Source organism: Panulirus ornatus, chromosome 44 (assembly GCF_036320965.1).
Source record: "Panulirus ornatus isolate Po-2019 chromosome 44, ASM3632096v1, whole genome shotgun sequence".
NCBI classification, from domain to species: domain Eukaryota; kingdom Metazoa; phylum Arthropoda; class Malacostraca; order Decapoda; family Palinuridae; genus Panulirus; species Panulirus ornatus.
The window spans coordinates 10,338,783-10,361,220 of record NC_092267.1 but is presented as its reverse complement, the minus strand read 5'-3'; the positions used below and the strand labels follow the sequence as shown (position 1 = coordinate 10,361,220).

The 22,438-nt window shown below is 43.4% G+C and overlaps 1 protein-coding gene across 1 annotated transcript in view; it reads right to left on the bottom strand.

The window, feature by feature from the left end:
* nwk (nervous wreck) overlaps window positions 1-22,438 on the bottom strand; it is a 272,814-nt gene that overhangs the window by 197,163 nt on the left and 53,213 nt on the right. The window contains exon 3 of the mRNA XM_071687955.1: window positions 21,189-21,234. Within this exon, the coding sequence (XP_071544056.1) occupies window positions 21,189-21,234 (46 nt within the window). The remainder of the gene's footprint in view (window positions 1-21,188; window positions 21,235-22,438) is intronic.

Here is a 22,438-nt window from a genome sequence, read left to right as displayed (position 1 = left end):
TCCTGATAGGGAAGGAAGGGGGGGGGGGAGGTCTTTTTTGTTTGTTTGTTTGTTTTGTCTGTTCTCTTGTGGGCTGCAGCTGTGCCAACGAAGTCTGTTAACTTGTTGTGTTGTTTGTTGGTACACCGGAGGGGGGAAGGGGGGGGGGGTGTCCGTCTGTTCGTCCACATGACCAGTAGTGAATACACGAATGAGTAAATAATGAGTAAATGATGAGTGAAGCAAGGCTCAGATCTGGGCAGATTTGATCAACACTGATTTTGCTGTTTCTACACACACACACACACACACACACACACACACACACACACACACACACACTAAATAATATGTTTTCACTAAATATTCGAGGAAGAAGCTTCTCCAAAACAATATATACAATACTTTTATAAGTACCAAACCATCAGACTCGGAACACATTTACTTTACTACAAGATACTTAATATCTAAGATACTATTATCAACAATTCACGACACCGCAAACTACCAAACTGGTAATTAAGCTTCCCTAGTTCCACCAGTGACTATAAGACTGATGACAGAGAGAGAAGAGCCAGGTGATGACCAGACGATAAAACTTATCGTCCAATTTGCTGCGACTCATCCACAGGTGAGCCAGGAGCAACACCACACCAGGTAAATGGCCAGGTGATCTGTGGAGTGTTCCATATTTAGGATTAGTAATGGGATTATTTCTAACCCTGGCGGAATCCATTACCTGGTACCTGATAGACAGGTAATGCCTGATGTGTTTGTTTAGTCATGTAACACATTTCGGAAATGCACCAAATTATAGTTTCCTAAAGACAGCAGGACTTTAAATCTTTAAGTGCCCTTTAATTTAGGGATGTCTACATGTTTGTGAGAATCTGAACAAAGCGTAATGGTAGATACTATATTTATATAGAGTTAAACTTACATTATTATTGAGCACGACGGTACGACCCTTGAGCACGACGATACGACCCTAGAGCACGACGATACGACCCTTGAGCACGATGGTACGATCCTAGAGCACGATGGTACGACGGTACGACCCTTGAGCACGACGGTACGACCCTTGAGCACGGCAGTACGATTTCAGAATGTAAAAACGAGTTCAGGGGGTTAACAATTTGAACAACGTATTATTTCTAAAGACCAACTTGAGCAACACTGGCAAAATCTTACATCCAGTTTTCCCGCAAAAAAAGAAACATCGAGCCAGTGACCCGTGAGATTTCCCGTTGCCTCCCGTCGCCATGTGTACACGTCTCTGGGTAGTGTCTGTATGTAAACAGCAAGAATCATGAGACTCACTTTTCCCCAGTGCCTGTAATGTGGTAACTTAAGCTTTCTGATAAATATGTCAACATATCTGGTAATTCCCACAGCAGTTCTGATGGAGGGGATCCATGTCATGGGTCGTCATCATCATGGGTCATCATCATGGGTCATCATCTTGGGTCATCATCATGGGTCATCATCATGGGTCATCATCTTGCGTCATGCGTGTAACGTGTATACGTGTTCCTGATATCAACTTAATCACCTTCACGGGTTCACGATTCTTGGACTGGTGGTTATAACTTGATGCTGATAGGCTGAACTACCCTGGTAGTTGACAGGCCTTAAACCCAGACCAACCACAAACCACGAGATGTAAACTCCACGACCAACCATGTGAGGCAAACTCGTAAACCACAGTAGACCAACTCAGCACACCAGACCCATGAAACACTCTAAAATTAGCCATCTAGTAGAAAGTCAAGGTCAACCAACCTTCGAGTAGTAAGAAGTAGTTAAAGGTCATCCTACAGTACACTATACACCCCACTACACACTACAATATACATCATCACAATACAACAGTACTGTATTATCTTTCTGACGACCGTGAATACAAAATCCAATAACTTGGGCTACATACCATTACTGGCCACCAACCTAGCTGCTGTGTCTGTCTGTCTAGCTAGGCATCTGTCGTTATCTGTCTGTCTAGTCGTCCATACGTCTGTGCGAAGGCACGTTTCTTTATCTATCGCTCTATCTATCTAAGGTAAACACATGTGACACACTCAGGAAGGCCATGCTGGCATAAGGTGGCCAGATATAACATAGCCAGGCAGGCCATGTCAGCAGAATATGGTCATTTATAACACAGCCAGGCGGGCCATGCTAGCTAGCATAATGAACAAGGCAGTCTAGTCAGAGAGACGCGGCCAACGATATCAAATAAGATGTATGCATACATGGATACATACTACACACGAATGCAACATACATATACATTAATACAAGGTACGTACAGACAAACACGAATGATATATATGGACACGCTTCACGAACGATACGAACCATACACGAACTGTCACGAAAACCTCGTTCCCACAACACAGACACAAACCAGGTCAAAGCCCAGGTAAAGGTAACAGGTCAAAGCCCAGGTACAGGTAACAGGTCAAAGCCCAGGTAAAGGTAACAGGTCAAAGCCCAGGTACAGGTAACAGGTCAAAGCCCAGGTACAGGTAATAGGTCTAAGCCCAGGTACAGGTAACAGGTCAAAGCCCAGGTACAGGTAATAGGTCTAAGCCCAGGTACAGGTAACAGGTCAAAGCCCAGGTACAGGTAACAGGTCAAAGCCCTGACAGAGGTTGCCGACAACGGCGGCTGTGATGACTACTTGGTGTTCGGTCGGTGTCGGGTGTCCCGACTCACAGGTCGTTGCCACATGGTGCTCGGTCGGTGTCGAGTGCCCCGACTCACAAGTCGTTGCCACATGGTGTTCAGTCGGTGTCGGGTGTCCCGACTCACAAGTCGTTGCCACATGGTGTTCGGTCGGTGTCGGGTGTCCCGACTCACAAGTCGGTGCCAGAAGTTTGCCGGTCGGGAAGTTCTGCCGTGCGGCGGTAGGGACTAAGTTACCCAACTTCCCCAAGTTAGTGCCTGCCTGCCACACGATACTGGCCAGGCAGCATATCAGGCACAACACTGATTCATCCTCACGCACCCTGATTTTCTAAGCCTGGCCTGGCTTAGCCAGGGCTTGGCCTAGCCTGGCCTAGCCTGGCCTGGCTTGGTCTGGGCTTGGCCTAGCCTGGCCTGGCTTGGTCTGGGCTTGGCCTAGCCTGGCCTGGCTTGGTCTGGGCTTGGCCTAGCCTGGCCTGGCTTGGCTTGATCTGGGCTTGGCCAGGGCTTGGCCTGGCCTGGTCTGGCCTGGCTTGATCTGGGTTTGGCCAGGGCTTGGCCTGGCCTGGTCTAGCCTGGCTTGATCTGGGCTTGGCCTGACTTGGTCTGGCTTGGCTCAGGCGAGTCTGGGTCTTGGCCCTTCTGTATTACTGTAAAGACGAAGGCCATTGGACGACCTTGAGTCTGTGGTCGTGTGATGACACGGCTGACGGAGACGAGTCGTGAGGGTAATCAGCTAATGCTCTGCTGGTCGTAGTGCGGGTCGTACTGGGCTGCCGGGACGACCTCGGGGAAAGTCGTGAAGTTGCTCCCCAGGGCGCAGGGGGCGTTGCTCTCGGGGTAGTTCAACAGAGAAGGCGTACCACACACACACACCACCACCACTACCACCACCACAGTGGAGGATTCTGTCCTGCAGGATCGCGAGGTGGTCAGCAGTAGTGCCAAGGTGTTGATGAGTGCCAGGCAACTGGAGTTACAGGCTCTAGATATAATACACCTGGGACTTGGCACCTCACATTCCATGACATATAACGCTGGACGTGCAGGGGCACTGGAGGGGATATTGCATTTATACACGAGATGGCTGGAAGAGCAAGCAGAACACAGGGAAGGAGAGAGAGAGAGAGAGAGAGAGAGAGAGAGAGAGAGAGAGAGAGAGAGAGAGAGAGAGAGAGAGAGAGAGAGAGAGAGTGGATCCCGTTCACTGTCCACACTATAACTGCTGGATTTATCTCAGTAATCAAAATGACAAACTATCACTCCTGCCACCTCACACGATTCCTTCGCTGAAAATGACTTAATGTTTGAAGTACAAAACCTTACAATGAAAAAGTAGTCAACATCCAAAATTTACGAATAGTGGATCCATCAACATTAATCCTTCTCAAAGGTGCAAAATTCAGTTAAATCCAATTAGCTCAGGACGGAGATTAATTGTGGTCACCGAGGTATTAAGAGCCACAGCATCCCTATTGTGGTAACATGGATGACGTGCTGTCTGGCAACTTGTGAAGCAAACTACCGCCGATAGATGGCAGGACCAGCATCATCTGTTTATGTTTGCTAAAAAAAAATTGAATGAAATCAAGTTTCAAAAAAGTATCCCTGGTTTATCTTTAGTGAGTATACTGAATGATATCTCTGTAGGATCTACATTACGTATGACTATCTGCCTATCTATCTATGTGCATGACTGGAACGTTCATGTATGTATATAGTGATACTTAGAAGAGATATACAGCTTAACAGCAGCCATTATACCGGAGGTGAAACTTGCAGGTATAAGCATACATAAACACACAAAACAAATACATGCAGATTCAGCCATGTCCACAAGCAATGCATACACACACAAACACAGACGCACACACACAGAAGCACATTCACATTGATACATACACGATAATATACATACAAACGCTAAAACACATGAATTTGGTCACACACACACACACACACATACCTTTACATATACACACAAGGACACATGCACAACCACACACACACACACACACACACACACACACACACACACACACACACACAGTCAGAAGACCATTTCCATAAATATCTAACATGTTAATTCAGGGTGGCAGAGAGGAATGACCCCTGAATTACTATCACGACCAACACGACCCAGTCATTACTATTCATACAAATATGGAAATGTGAGGACGAAGAGATCCGTAAATATACAGATAAACACACAGACGACAACGACAGAAATCATATATGTATATATGTATACATATATATATATATATATATATATATATATATATATATATATATATATATATATATATATATATATATATATATATATATATATATATATAAACAGAAAATAGGAAAGGTATTAGCAGAGGAAAAGATGTGATCCATGGGGCACTAAGGATGACATGTGAATTTAGTCCCTCGTGCCACCGACCATAAGAGTTATTTAATTAGCTACGTCAAAGAGACTTAGTGGTGAGGGTTTCAACGCACATGTGATATAAATCCCTTGGTAATCACCTTCCTTAATCACCAACAACCTGGCTAATTACCAACAGCTTCTCTGATTACTAACAACCAACTTTAACTATAAACAACTTCGCTAATTATAATCACAACATCATTGCTCACTAACTATCTCACTAATGACTAACAACCTCGTTCCCTTCTAACAACCGCGATAATCATAGAATTTTTATACAAACAACCTCGCCAATTATGAAAAAGAGAAATCGGTAATTACAGAAACTTTCCTAAATATAGCAGACCTTCAGAAACAATGAACCCAACACTTATCACAAATATCGTTAACTACAACCACAAACCATGAATATCATTAATAACAAGCATACTCGCTAATCACCAGTGACCTTAATAATCAGGCAGGTCTGCACCAGATGATTATCAATATCCTTAATGATTGGTTCACTAAACACTTATTTTAGCAAAATGATAACAATAATGATATATATATATATATATATATATATATATATATATTTTTTTTATACTAATCGCCATTTCCCGCATTAGTGAGGTAGCGTTAAGAACAGAGGATGAGGACTGGGCCTTTGAGGGAATATCCTCACCTGGCCCCCTTCACTGTTTCTTCTTTTGGAAAAAAAAAGAGAGGGGAGGATTTCCAGCCTCCCGCTCCCTCCCCTTTTAGTCGCCTTCTACGACACGCAGGGAATACGTGGGAAGTATTCTATCTCCCCTATCCCCAGGGATAATATATATATATATATATATATATATATATATATATATATATATATATATATATATATATATATATATATATGTGTGTGTGTGTGTGTGTGTGTGTGTGTGTGTGTGTTTATATACACACACAAGGCAGAACAACGTGGTATTTAGCGATCACAATTAAACTAATTAAAGAATGTTTTTGTGATAATTAGTATAATGTTGGTCACGTCAGAGAATTGATATGATACCAACATGATAGGATAGCCAAGGTCAAGGTTAAGGCTAAGGTCAAGGTTAAGGACAAGACCAAGACTAAGGTCAAGGTCAGGTTTACTCATATTGAGTAGTAATATATACAGTGTGTGTGTGTGTGTGTGTGTGTGTATACACATTTCCATTCACACCCATACACACATGACGAAGACAATGAACAATTCTACGAGAGATGTAGGGACAGAGCAACCAGAGGACATAACTTTTAAAGTAAATAATAAAATTGTTGAAAATGACGTAAAAAAGTACTTTTATAACATAATTGCCGAGTATGAATGGGAGAAGGTCATGAAAATATGGTAATTCTGGACAGTATATACGAGTGTAAATGTTGCATGATAGTGGAAAATGTTGAAGGATGGTACCCCACCAGTGTAGAACTCCTTCCATGTAACAATATAAATAGATAACCATAAACACACATACATGAATGATAATACACATGCAAATATATACAATCTGTAATACAGGGATAGACGCGTAGATACGTTTGAATTGCTAAGCATGGAATCATCAGCCAATTAGAAAACGTGATACATTGATACAGCGACCGGCCTGATAGATTACATGCGAAAACTGAACCCATGTTTCATTCTGGAGCAAAACTCTAATACTATATTTCAAGGTCGCTAAATACTGGACGTGAAGCCATCACTTTCCTGGTGTAATGTTTGTGCAGCTGACCTCGTCAACGAAAACAAATAAGCGAGTTCGTCTGTACATGTTGGACTTGGGGGAAAATAGAAGACGGGCTGCAAGACATGTGTCGCTCGGCAACTGAATTGCATATATCAAATAGATGGACGCATGAAATTCCAATACGTGTTTGCTTAAAACCATATGCAAATTTCAAATAATATAAGTCTGCACCACTGGTAGGAATTTCTTTTATATTCAATGAAGAATATCTAAATAAAGTACCTTTACTTTAAGCCTTTCCATTTTTTTTTTTTTCACTTTATATACCGTTCTGACCTTATCGCCATGACCTTTGACCCTTTGAAAACGTTTTCAGTGACAGGGTCTAACCTGTTCCATTCCTGTACCAAATCTGGACATGTTGATGTGACCTTCGAGCTGATGTCTGAGTAAAGTGACACGAAAACACACAGACAGATAAATGGCTTGTTGACACAGACAGACCGACAAACGAAGGAGGTATTGGCACAGATAAATGTTGAACTGAACAAAGAAAGACAAACAAAGAATTAGATGTAAGCCACAAAAACAGACAAAAGCAAATGCTGTGAAAAATAGGTAGATACAAAATCAGGTATTGATGTAAACACAGAAACACAAAGCAATGGCCAACTGGTACAAATATTAACAAAAAATGGACACACAGACATAGGAGATAAGCCCTCAAAACACTGGAACACAGCACAACCACCCCAGCTGGTTGTACAGTCGTTAACAAGCCTAAATACTTGTTATCATGACGTACACAAACCCAAGATCCTCCTTCAAGTTGGCTGAGGCAACGTGACATGAGAGAGACCACACAATACCACGGCTCACAAGGCCTCATGTACAACACACTCGACGGAACAGAAACACAAACTCGACAGCTTGGAAACATATGTTCGACTCTACACGAACACCTACTTGATCAACAGGGATGTATATAACACGTACATGGTTTACTTGGATGTACACACTCGATTATTACTGTTACTGATGATTATGCAAATGATTAAGTAATCATATGCATCGCAGACTAACGAGTCCTCTGTTGGTGGAGGGGGGGTGGGGGGCAGTGAGGCAGAGCCTGGGACACGCCTGGTCCCAGCTATAACCAGCCCTCTGTCCCGACGACCACGTACACAGTTCTCGGTACAGCTTGGACCAGTTGTGTCCCGGGACGTCATAAGTGTACTAAGACACTTGTTCCTAATTGTACACACTAGTTGTTCACGGTTGACGTACATATTGGTCTGAACATGTTGCAGCGGCACGTTCTGAACTGAACAATGATCCCTGATGGTAACCATGATTGTAGTACAAGGATTAATAAAGAGAGAGAGAGAGAGAGAGAGAGAGAGAGAGAGAGAGAGAGAGAGAGAGAGAGAGAGAGAGAGAGAGAGAGAGAGACGTTATCCGTTCAATACTCTAAGACTCTCTCTCTCTCTCTCTCTCTCTCTCTCTCTCTCTCTCTCTCTCTCTCTCTCTCTCTCTCTCTCTCTCTCTCTCTCATGTTCTTCCATGCTACATTTAGCCACTGCAGAAATATAAGTCGTTTGCTGCCGTGACCTTTATAAAGCAACCGCGAATTGCCTCGTCACACACTCGTTCCCGCCGGGCCATTGGCCAATCCTCACACGTTTTGCATTTGATTGGTCGAGGAAACGTACCACGAAGCCAACTAATTGACTGCGAGAAGTCTCCTGGGACTCCCGAAATTCAGACTCCCTAATTGGCAGCCTCAGGTCCTCAGGTCCCAGGTCAGTAGGTCTAGAGGTCGGCAGGTCTTCCGGGAAGATATCAACTTGGATGTCAGACCTGGGACCTGGGAACAGGTCCCTTATCCCGCCTCAGATCAGGTGGGATCAGGGTCATCCTCTCGTTGATTTGAGAGAAAATGAAAAAAATGAAATAAAAATGCGAGAGGTTTGGGGTTTCGAAGCAATGTCCCGGGATTTCGAAGAAGGTCGCATGTGACGTGTTAGCCCAAGATGTTGGTATGTCTGTAAGGAACTGACAGACCACAAGAAAACCAGACGTAATCCTCAGGTAGAAGGAAACCCGGCAAATCTAGGACCACAATATATGCACAACAACAAAAAATCCTTCGACAGATTTTTCTTCAACAAAAAACCTAAATATCGGCACCAGGATAAATCGGTTGATTTAAAAGACCTCGAATAACGACTTCTCCAACAAGACCCTCAGATATCGGCTGTTAACACCACCACCAACACCTCAACAAGACACTCAAATATCGGCAGTTAACACCACCACCACCACCTCAACAAGACCCTCAGATATCGGCAGTTAACACCACCACCAACACCTCAACAAGACCCTCAGATATCGGCAGGAAATCATTTAAAAACCAACTTGCTGGGTTTCCCTCACAGCTCCTAGACAGGCGGCGAGGCAACACAGCTACACTGGGGGATTCAAGTTTCTGTAAAACCTTTCCTTGTGTGCTCACAGCTACACCCTGGCCCCCATTCACAGAGCACCAAGGGACCAGCCAGCAAGAACTAGCAAGCTTCGCCCCAGAGAAAACACACTTTCGCTTCCAACATTTAACCATTTTATCTCAGCGTATCAGTTGGCCAGACACTACCAGAGCTAGCCAATAACCCTGCTGGAAGGTCGTGTGTTTCTGGTTTTATTTTCCCCCATAAAGAAAATGTTTGTGATCCAGTTATCATCTTACATTCCGTTTTTCACTACAGCCTCATGTTTGTCCCCAGACGTACAACACAGTACGGTAGTGACCTCACTAATGACGTCACGATTCTCGACCACAGCAGAGCCACCCAGACGTCGCCTGGAACACTGTTGACGTCATTCGTATCACTCATGTATGTAACACTGACACTGGTGAAGTGACTGACACTGGTGAAGTGACTGACACTGGTGAGGTGACTGACACTGGTGAGGTGACTGACACTGGTGAGGTGACTGACACTGGTGAAGTGACCGACACTGGTAGAGTGACTGACACTGGTAGAGTGACTGACACTGGTGAAGTGAGTGACACTGGTGAGGTGACTGACACTGGTGAATTGACCGACACTGGTAGAGTGACTGACACTGGTGAAGTGAGTGACACTGGTGAAGTGACCGACACTGGTGAAGTGACCGACACTGGTGAAGTGACCGACACTGGTGAAGTGACCGACACTGGTGAAGTGACCGACACTGGTGAAGTGACTGACACTGGTGAAGTGACTGACACTGGTGAAGCGACTGACACTGGTGAGGTGACTGACACTGGTGAGGTGACTGACACTGGTGAGGTGACTGACACTGGTGAGGTGACTGACACTGGTGAGGTGACTGACAATCTGACAGTTATTTTGATAACGTGACGTGTTTCAAAGATGTCTAAGAAATCCATTTAGACATCTGGTGCTTTTAGACAATGTTGCAGACATTTGACATGTCACAAATGTTTCATATCACCTTCAACATTTTAAGGAAACATTACTTCTAACTGAAAATATCGTAACGTGTTGACCCAACTCCTGCAAGATATTCATCTTTCTTAAATACTGAAGTTCTTTTGGTTAAGAGACACTGTAGGTATCTGGTTGACCCTGGTTGGTCGCACACAGTGTACAGTGTAGGTATCTGGTTGACCCTGGTTGGTCGCACACAGTGTACAGTGTAGGTATCTGGTTGACCCTTGTTGATCGCACACAGTGTAGGTATCTGGGTGACCCTGGTTGATCGCAGACAGTGTAGGTATGTGGTTGACCCTGGTCGGCTGTGGGAGGTTCTCTGTCCTGGCTGTACAACAGTGACTTGGGTAGAGAACCAGACAGATGTTCTGGCGGGAAAGTTACGAACAGACTTGATGTTCGTCTGTTGGGTCTGAAGCATGATCCTCGAGGCGGATGTAACTAAGTGATCTAACACTTTCAAATGTGATCTAACACTTTCTAATGTGATCTAACACTTTCTAATGTGATCTAACACTTTCTAATGTGACCTAACCACTTACAAGTGCCCTCCACCAAGCGCTCTCACGTCTGACTCAAGTGCATCGACAGCCTTCAGCAGATGCGTCCGTACTACTCCCTGAAAACGGGTCATGGGTTCAGGACTTGACACCCGCAGTGAGACGTGACGTAAATGCGTAAAAGATTATGATTTAGCACTACGACAGTTTTACACGTGATGAGTTCATCCGGAGGATAACGACCATTAGGAACGCTCATACAGTCGTTAACAACCATTGCCACCAACAGTTCCCTGCATTCCAGGAAAATACCTCGTGATGGGGACGGTCTGGAAGCCTGGAATGCATTCCAGCTCCCCCTCCCTCATCCCTAAGTCTCCACCGCAGAGTCAGTTTGATTTCCAGGATGATTACGAAGATACTACAGTGTAGGCCACAGTCCCACCTGTGGTCCGTATGAAACGAGGAAACCATCGTTTGCTTCGTGATAGAAATGAATGAAGTGCCTCGATTCTATACTGAATAGATTAATAATTCACTGATACGTTCATTCACCGCTGAGCAAAACATTAGTTACTGAGCCTAACTTACTGGACAAATGATCAATTGCTTAGCTTCTGAACAGACCAGTAAGTGCTGATCTGTTAGTAACCAAACAGATGAATATTTATTGAGCAATTACTGAAGAAAACAGTATTAATTCTTATCAATTACATAACAAACCATTGATAACTGAGCCTCGGTTATCATCAAACAAGTTAAGCAGCTGGTGTTGAGGATTGGGTTGTTAATGAATCAACGAAAACTGACGATGGTTCCTTACTTCCCTGCATCCCAGTCATCCTCATGAAGAGTGAGGTGGTCTGTCTCATCATTCACTCATGATTCACTTCATCTTTAACTCATGATTCACCTCATTTTAACTCATGATTCACCTCATCTTTAACTCATGATTCACCTCATCTTTAACTCATGATTCACCTCATTTTTAACTCATGATTCACCTCATCTTTAACTCATGATTCACCTCATTTTTAACTCATTATTCACCTCATTTTTAACTCATGATTCACCTCATCTTTAACTCATGATTCACCTCATTTTTAACTCATGATTCACCTCATCTTTAACTCATGATTCACCTCATTTTTAACTCATGATTCACCTCATCTTTAACTCATGATTCACCTCATCTTTAACTCATGATTCACCTCATCTTTAACTCATGATTCACCTCATCTTTAACTCATGATTCACCTCATCTTTAACTCATGATTCACCTCATCTTTAACTCATGATGCACTTGGTTTTAAACTAGTTTGATTCGTCAACGATGAACAGATCGAACGATGCAAGATGAGAACAACCAGAGATCACAACATGAGATTAAGCAAGAAACTTGTTAAGAGAAGTTGTAAGTGAGAATGTTTATATTGTACAATAGTAATGAAACAACTGAATAATGGAATGTTGAAAGGACATAATACTGCAGTTTAGTAGTTATAATTACAAAATATAATACGATACAGCAACAAAAACTCAAGAGTATACTAATTATCGAAAGTAACATTTCCCTCTACGACAAAGTACAAAACACAAATAAATAGAAAAATACAAAATGATAAAAGGAAAATAACAAAATTAATCCTAAAAGAAACTAAGAATACTAACGGTAGAATATTGTAGCAACAAAATCTTTGAATATTCTCTGCATTCAGGAAGTGGTCTTCATGGTGTACAGGTCATCGCTGGGCGGCGGAATATCCTTAACTGCTTGACTTCCAACGATGTTTACGTCACCTGGACACACTGTCCACAACAGACACGTCAAACACACAGGACTGTGTGGCGGGGTTCCAACCCACACTACTGAGCTCTCAACCCCACGTCGTATCTTTCAGTGATTGGTTCGATGGTACGTTCACTGGCTCGTTCACTGCTGTGTGCACTGGTTCTTTCATTAGTTCTATCGAACGTTAACTGGTTCGGTCACTGGTTTGTTTACTGGTTAGTTCACTGCTTTGTTCACTGGTTCTTTCAATAGTGCCATCGAACGTTAACTGGTTCGGTCACTGGTTTGTCTACCGTTTCGTTCACTAGTTTGTTCACTGCTTCGTCCACTGATTTCGTACCCACAACATTGCCCAGGCGGCCCGGCCAACACCAGGTCGTCCCTCGATGGTACAGTGAGTTAAGGAGGACCCATCACCGACGGCTGATGTGAACCCCATTTTGATTGGCTGCCATAACTCATCCTCAGGCGCAGATTGGCTAAAATCACGATTCCCGGCTCTCATTGGCTGGCAAAAACGCGTTTTCCTGCCCCGTTAGTTCCGTAAATCGCTCCTCTATGATCTAATTGCCCTTTGAACCTCCCTCCCCCACACACACACTCCGCCTGTTATCGCGTCAGTGGGCAATCTTTATCTCGTATGGGTAGTTAGGTGCACTTCTGGGCTCTGACTGGTATACACAAATCACTCGTCCAGGACCCTAATTGCCTATCAATTGCTCTTCAATGCTGTGTGGAGCCATCTGTCAACTGGTCTCTTCCCTAAACCAATTAGCAGGATGCAACAGATTGGTTGATCGAGCTACAAAACACGGACCTCCGCCTTAACAAGCAGCATGTCCAGCCATCGTCTGTGTGACCCTGAGATAGAGTATAATGAAGCAGTTTCAATTTCCGGGTTACAGTCTTGCTGTAACTTTATTTTCTACTGTAAAGCGGAGTCACTGGTAGAGCGAACTCATGTGTGTTTGATGTAAGTCCTTGATAGCGACACAGGTTGGATATCATAATGCAAGATCTTCACTATGTCAGCAGTACACAGCCATCGAATCATGCACACACTATTACGGGGTACAGAGGGAAACATATCGGATACAGGCAGGGAGGTACATACATACGTAGATACAGACATAGATGGCTGCCATCACTATCATGTACACCCTTGAACCCTTTATAGAGGCTAACAGCAGCTTCGAGGCCGCGCTCCACGCAGGAGCATGGTAAGGTGGGTTCCTTTAGGTACCTTTCCATTCGCCGACGATGATACGGCTTGGTTGATGGTGACTGAGCAGCATCAAAGATGGCGAGAGAAACAGTGAAGGAGAAAGATTGTAGAACTTCATCCCAGGTCTACAGATGAGGCAGGAAGGTTATAGGAAGGTTATAGGACGAGAGATAACCGAAAGAAGGAGGAAAATTCCACAGTTTAACGAGAGGGATAACGGTCAATCCTCGAGTGGCTGGACTGCACACAGAAACTGTAGGAAGCAGCAGCCACACGTGTGCCTCAGGTCTGAGCAGGTAGACAAGCAGACAACTCCCAAGAACAGTGGTAGAGAAAGAGCAACATTGTGACGTACGGAATAGCAAGATGGATGAGATGTGGCGCCAGAATGAATGAGGTGGATGAATGTTGACGCCATTATGGCTAACTGAGTGTGAGACACCAAGCAACGTACACTGCTCATCTCTCTCTCTCTCTCTCTCTCTCTCTCTCTCTCTCTCTCTCTCTCTCTCTCTCTCTCTCTCTCTCTCTCTCTCTCTCTCTCGTCGTACACATGTATAAACCTTTCCCAGCAGATATGTGAGCCGGTTCGTCAACCCTTGATATGGGCTACGCACTCACCTGACACGCAACAACACACTCGGAGACCTCACAACATACTCTGTGTAATCACACACTCTGCTGTCCAACGTCGGATTCTGCTGATGCGTAACGCACCCTGGAGTGCACAACATACTCGAACAACATACTCTATGATGATCCACGCTATATAACTCTACTGATCACACCAGATTATGAAGAGTCATTACCATACTTAACAGGCTCACAACACACTCTAATGACAGTATCACACTTAACTTAAACTGGCAACCACCAAAGTCTGTTACCACACCACACTTTACAGCCACACACCATAATCTTGACCTCACCAGAGTTTATCAACACACCCTAGCCACGCACCGTCCTCGCACGCAGGTCACCTGGTGCGTGCAGCCCACACTCTTCTAGAGTGCGTCGTGAGTTATCGCCACGAAACCTTACGATTTCCTTAAGAAGGTAAGGTTACAATGAGGACTTTGATCCTGCCGGTGTGTGCGTGTGTGTGTGTGTGTGTGGGTGTGTCCATGCATACGTCTGTACGCCTATCTGTGTGTATCATAATGTACACATTTGTGTACGTGTGTCGATTTTTGTCTAAGAGCGTTTGTGAATACATACCTCTTGTATGACAACATGTATAGATTTCCTGATATAAGCCGTGTATACATGTGTATGTATGTTTGCAATTGTTTCTCTTACTGCATGTGTACAATTATGTATTCCTAAAAATATACAATTTTCATATCACGTTCGTAGTATTTGCCTTGTATCCATTCATTTCTACATGCATCCATACATATGTATCATCATATGTATGACTGTACATGGGAATATTTACATATATTTGCCTGTATGTGTTTGTATATAAGCGGACATTAAATGTTTGTGTATCAGAAATCTTAACACAAATACAATTTTCCAGAGAAATGATTTCGACACTTCCCTTAGGGACTTTCCCTGAAGAGCCTGAAGTTTGTATGGTAGAGGGTGATTATCAGGGTCATATCTTAGCACTAGGGACCCCCAGACCCTGGACTAGAGATGTTCATAAGGGCGTGTTTCAAGTACCAGGGGAAACATTAGGTCTTCTCCCTCAGTAGGTCCTGGTCTAAGAGGTCTGTCTGTCCTGGCGGTACAGGCCACCGAAAGATGTACAAAGATAAACCCATAATGGTAAATCTCTCTCTCTCTCTCTCTCTCTCTCTCTCTCTCTCTCTCTCTCTCTCTCTCTCTCTCTCTCTTTACCTCTCCTCCCTAGTTTTCAGGTCGCACCTGAACCAGGACCTGACCGACATTTACAGGACGACCAAGACGAGTATTAAGGACCACAATGAGACCAACATGAAGACCTCCCCCTCCCTCCTCCCTCCTCCCTCAGGACCTCACTAAGACCAGAATCAAGACCAATAAGACCATCATCAGGAGGACACTGAAACTAATGACCCGTCAATAAAGACAGTTTGTCTCCCCAAACGACCAATTAGGACAAGTCTTGTAACCATTTGTCATTCTGATACAATCTGTGCTATGTTAGCTCATTTGCATATGACGCAACTTATGCTATGTTAGTCATTTGCATAAAATTTTTTCCTAACAAACTGGTTCCATTATCACTGTACGTCTGTTTGTATCTACACATATAAGTCATTATGTGGACGGGAGAACTATCTTGTTCCTACAGTTAATTGAAACATGATAATGAAAGACTGAGTACCCTGGGAAGGCATGAGTTTAAGATTCTTTTTATCTACAAGTGAACTTTGCTAAGTAAACCTGACGTAATATAAGTACCTCAATGTGTACTTACTTTTATAAGCACTAACTTACGTTCCCGTCTTGCAGAAAATACTCTGGTGCTACTTTATCAAAGATGATTTTGTTAATTACTGATAATATCCTGAAAGTTAAGACATTGAATGGTAAATGAAGTGATACTGATTTCCGATGACATGTGTCAGAACAACTCTGTGAGGAGAGACACGATTATGAGGCGGTGTTTTAAATCTTCGCTTCATGAAGAAAATGAAACACGATAAGTTCCCATGTGCACTTTCGTGTAATAATCACATCATCAGGGGAGACACGAGAGAGAAATATAAATCAGTTGATATACAACGAAGAGACGTAGCTAGGACGCCATCTGGTATATATTGTCCACTTTCACTATAAGATCATTTCATAAATTTCTCAAACAATATATAGTTTGCTTTTCTTTCATCACTCATGTGATTAATCCTCAAGGCTGGCCATCGCATGACGTCACTGGTTAAAAATTTAATCAAAATGCAAAATGCATGAATTGCCAGGCGTTCCCATTATACTTGGAAACTAAGGGCTCTCAGCTGGACCGGAAAACTGGACCGGTCCAGCAGGACTGGACCCGAGACTGGCTTGAGTCCTGGGTCTGGCCCAGTGTTATCCTGGACCTGGACCGGATGATGAGGATGGACCGGTTCTTAAGGATTGACGTAGGTCAGCATACGTTCCGCAAAGTGATAAGGGGGAAAGATTACATGCCACGTATTCCCTGCTTGTCGTAGAAGGCGACTAAAAGGGGGAGGGGGAGCGGGGGGCTGGAAAATTTGGAAAATTTTGGAAAATTTTGGAAAATTAATGTTTTTTAAGAAATATCAATTTTCCAAAAGAAGGAACAGAGAAGGTGGCCAGGTGAGGATATTCCCTCAAAGGTCCAGTCCTCTGTTCTTAACGCTACCTCGCTAACATAGGAAATGACGAATAATATGAATGATAGAAAAGATATATATATATATATATATATATATATATATATATATATATATATATATATATATATATATATATATATATATATATATATATATATATATATATAAAATGACTTTGTTTAGACATCTGTTAGCCTTTGGTAAAAGGTGACATCAGGTCTACACAAGGCAGTGTGAGCATGTCTGTTGAAGCGCAACAGAAGCCAGCAGGCAGAACCAACAGAGGTGGAGCAATAACAGGGCAATAAATCAGCCGTTGCCGCACCAAATGAATGTTATAAACTCAACAATGAAGATGAATTACTTTCTGGCGTTAGTTTGTGAACAATTTTATGTTCAACCTGACTGGGTCCTGCCTTCCTACTGGGCCCCGGTGTGGTAATGGGTCCTGCCTCTGTGGTGGAGGTTTATGACCCCAGTCATAGATACTTTATCTCTCTTTATCTTTATTTTCATCTATTTACCCGTCTACCAGGTTATCTGCCTATGTATCTGTCTATCTCTCATGTGTGACTCCTCTCCCACCCTCCACATAGGGACCAACACATACACCCTTCCTACATATTATCTACAACGTGAGTCTCCTGCACCACACACACACACACACACACACACACACACAAGATAAAGACACAACAGCAAACATGGCGTCGCAAACAACTGTCTTCCCTCCCAACAACTCCTGTTGTTTACGTCCAGCATCTCGAGACACGAGTGTATGTGTGTCACCTTGTTTACCTGCGCTGCACACATTAATTAAGGAACTGTTGTCATAAAGATATATACATATGTACACGTCTTTCTTATGGTTCTGCAACAGGAGGGAAGCCTTTGTCATGGCCTCAGGTAACAAGGAACACGTCCTGGGACGCCCACGGAGCGACCCACCTGGGACTCAGGTACGTTAATTAGTCACTTCCGGTACGAGGGCCCGCGGGGTCCGGTCCTCTGTGACGTCACAACATTGTCTCGCCAAGCTTAGATCTTCTTTCTTGGTAACTCTCTCTCTCTCTCTCTCTCTCTCTCTCTCTCTCTCTCTCTCTCTCTCTCTCTCTATATATATATATATATATATATATATATATATATATTTTTTTTAATTTTCCAAAAGAAGGAACAGAGAAGGGGGCCAGGTGAGGATATTCCCTCAGTGGCCCAGTTCTCTGTTCTTAACGCTACCTCGCTAACGCGGGAAATGGCGAATAGTTTGAAAAAAAAAAAAAAAAATATATATATATATATATATATATATATATATATATATATATATATATATTTATTATCGCCATACTTGATCGCCGTTTCCCGAGTCAGCAAAGTAGCGCCAGGAAACTGACAAAGAATGGCCCATCCACACACACACACACACATGCCCTGGTTCAGTCCATTGATAGCACGTCGACCCCTGTATACCACATCGTTCCAATTCACTCTATTCGTTACACAGCTCTCGCCCTCCTGTATGGTGAGGCCCCGATCGCTCAGACCTTTTCACTCCATCCTTCCATCTAAGTATACAAAGATAGATAGATAAAGATAAATATCAACAGTTAAAGATCCATCTATCTAAGTATACATAGACAGACAGATAAAGATGAATATGAACAGTTGAAGAGACACAGCCAAGACCCGCAACTTCGACGGAATAACAGTAACAATCATGTGACACTTCCCACACATGGATCAAACATAGTTGCCACGATGCCTCGGCCAAATTCTCGTCTTGCTCAATAATTTATCAAGGTCTGGTTAACCAGGAAGCATTTACCTCGAGTTAATGCACTTCCTCGTGCAATTTAAATGCTCTGGCCGTCGCTTGAGACCACTAATCTCATCCTCCACGAAATACTCCAGCCTGAAGGAGACATTTTGTTACCAGCTGGTGTATTGATGAGCACCAGCTGTGGCCTTCACTACGACCTACACTACACAAGACCCGACGGCGGGCGTGACCTAGTGTTAGTGGTCAATAAACGAGAGAGAGAGAGAGAGAGAGAGAGAGAGAGAGAGAGAGAGAGAGAGAGAGAGAGAGAGAGAGAGGACCCATAAAGTTTTCTCACCGAGTCTCACCACTACTTGGCCAGGAGATCTATAACATATAATTCCAATCGGGAAACGGCGATCAAGTATGATGAATAAGATGATGAATGTGTGTGTGTGTGTGTGTGTGTGTGTGTGTGTGTGTGTGTGTGTGTGTGTGTGTGTGTGTGTGTGTGTGTGTGTGTGTAATTACATATACTGAGATATACAAGAGGACACTGGGCTGCTATCTGCTATCCCTTCCTACCATTTGAGACGCTCTACGCACTCATTCAACACACTCCACTCACTCAGCACACTGCACTCACTCAACACACCTCACACACGCACTCCACTCACTCCACTCACTCAACACACCTCACACACGCACACAACACACCTCACGCACCTTATGTAATAATTATCACAGTGAGACGTGTGGTCTGCCACTCAACACTCACGTGGGCGTCCAGGTGTTGTGTTGACTCAACGTAAACAGTAGTAAAGCAACGTATGTGATAATAATAATAATAATAATAATAATAATAATAATAATAATAATAATAATAATAATAATAATAATAATAATAATAATAATAATAATAATAATAATAATAATAATAATGATGATAATAATAATATTAACAATATTTATAACTATAAGATAAATGAATAATTATGATTTTCCAGATGCTGGGAGAATCTTGGGAACATACTCAAATACAATGACTTTTACGTAATTATTATAACATCTGTTAATCTCTTTTATTTTCACAAAGTTTGTGTTCACTGAGAGACTAAATTCTCTTGTTCTACTGATAATATGTCCAAAGACTCGGACTTTTGGGGTAAATTCCAAACACAGATTATGCAAAACTACGTATTACACAGATTCATAAAGATAAACAAAATTAGAAACATTATGAAGGTAATGATTCATTCATGAACGCATGATTCTCTGTGGACGTTTCATTCATTATTCTGTTCATTCTAGAATTCATTCACAAAACTCTCACCTCTGTGGGTTAAGTAGATATTTACATATACAAGATTTCCATGTAAACATCTTTCAGACATTTTCTTATTCTCCTTACTAAAGTCACAGGTAAACAAATCATTCGCTAAATGAATTTCTCATCGTCAGATAATTTCATTCACAACCTCTATAGTAATTGATGGTTATTAAACGCTGGGAAGGCTGGAGGAGGTGTGGCATGTCCTTGTCTTGCGGCAAGTCTCCAGCTCAGAGAAATGGGTCAATGGTTGTCCCCAGGTCAGATAAAGAGAGCAGGGAAGTCCCCAGGTCAGATAAAGAGAGCAGGGAAGTCCCCAGGTCAGATAAAGAGAGCAGGGAAGTCCCTAGGTCAGATAAAGAGAGCAGCGATATTCCCAGGTCAGAGATATAGGAGAAGGATGTCCCCAGGTCAGAGATATTGGGTAGGAATGTCCCCTTCCGAGGGAGCCGGGAAGAAGAGATGTCCTTCTAGATAAAAGAAGAATATGTCCCAACACAGATCTGCAGCAGGAGCTTATCTCACCCACCGGGTCAATGGTGAGATCAACCAAGGATCGAACCTGGTTACCACCAACAGCAAGTCTAGCATCAAGACCACCTCTCCACGTCCCCCTCACGTTACCCTCCTGGGTCTTGGTTGGTGTAGCCACATCCCGCGAGGGAGGCAGCACGGAGGCTGGTGGGATCAGTGAAACTTTTAATGAGTTTGTGTTGGTCGGCCACACAGACCGGACGAGAGTTTCCCAGTGTCGTTAGCAGAGATGCTGGCGTATGATGAGTCGTGTCTGTAATTACCTACTGGTAATGACCTATTTGTACTAGACGACGGCTGGGGGAGGGGAGGGGGGGGGTAGTAATTCTACACACGTGGGGCCCCCACCTCTTGTACTTCCTCTCCTGTCATGCAGCTTTTTCATCGGTAGACACAGTACATCTTCCCACGTCGCATCACCCAGTACCAAAGTAACTAAAATGTATCCACGAACCACCAGTAGAGTACTCACCTCGCCATAGCTCTTCTCTATCGAGGATCTTTGTTTCGTGAAGTTCCTGAAAAGCAGAATGAATCTTATGAGTTTCCAGGAAGATGAGAAAAATGGCCTAAAATGCAGACAGTAGCGACAAGCTATATCTCAAACAAACAAACAATAAAATGCTTGATTAAGAATTAGTATAAATTTCATGAAAGGCTTCTGCATCTGAAACATCAACCTGAAATATTCTATAATGCTTCCTAGGGTAGACAAGCAGCAAATAAGTAATGAAGTATATCAAACGAGTGATTATTTCAAAGCTTAATTACACAATGACCCTAAACCACTATTAGGAGTCCAGAATAAGTTCTGCATGGATACAGGACAGATTCCTGTGGTGTGAGCAGTACCTTGATGATGAAGTTGTGATATGATCTGTCAAGTTTAGCCTCACGAAAAGTGACTCTTCACTAGAGGTGTCAACACAGGCAGGTGGAGTCCGGTAACAGAGAGAGAGAGAGAGAGAGAGAGAGAGAGAGAGAGAGAGAGAGAGAGAGAGAGAGAGAGAGAGAGAGAGAGAGAGATCATATCAAAAGGATATGTAAGTAATTACTTAAACCGTGCAGGTGGCGTGTAAAAGGGCGAGTTTCTATAGGTGAGAGTGAGGCAGGGTGTATGGGAGAGGATGTTGGGGAGTTTGTATACGTGAGGATGAGTGAAAGTATAGAGGGATCAGGGAGTGTGAAACAGCAAGGTCCAAAGGCCACAATAGCAGGTTGACTGATTGTACTATGGGCCTTTAACGGGCCAGCTAACTTTAAGTGCCTTGGACGGCCTGAAGGCTGTATTATGGGCCTTGGATGATGCAACGATTGTATGCAAGACCTTGCAGAACACACAGGTCCCCCCACCCCCACATGACTCCATAAACTCAGGCACACATTGTGCACTCGAGAGCACCGGACCAGGTGTTTACATACACACAGGAAAGTGTTGGGAGAAATGCGAAGACCATTGAGGGAATATTGTTTATCGAGAGCTCAGGAGGACGTGTTGAGGACGGGCCATCACCAGGCTACACTGGATATACGTCTGGGTTCGCCCAGCCTGAGCAGGGCTGATTTACGGCCCAGCCAGGCCACCAGCACCGCATTTTCCAGGGCGATCATAAGATAAATCTTAGAAAACAGAAGGTGGAGCGCCATTCTCCTGTTCAGGGAGACTTTAAAACACGGATCAGGAGCTCGGCCAGGGCTGGGGAAAGATGTAGCTGGGTGTGG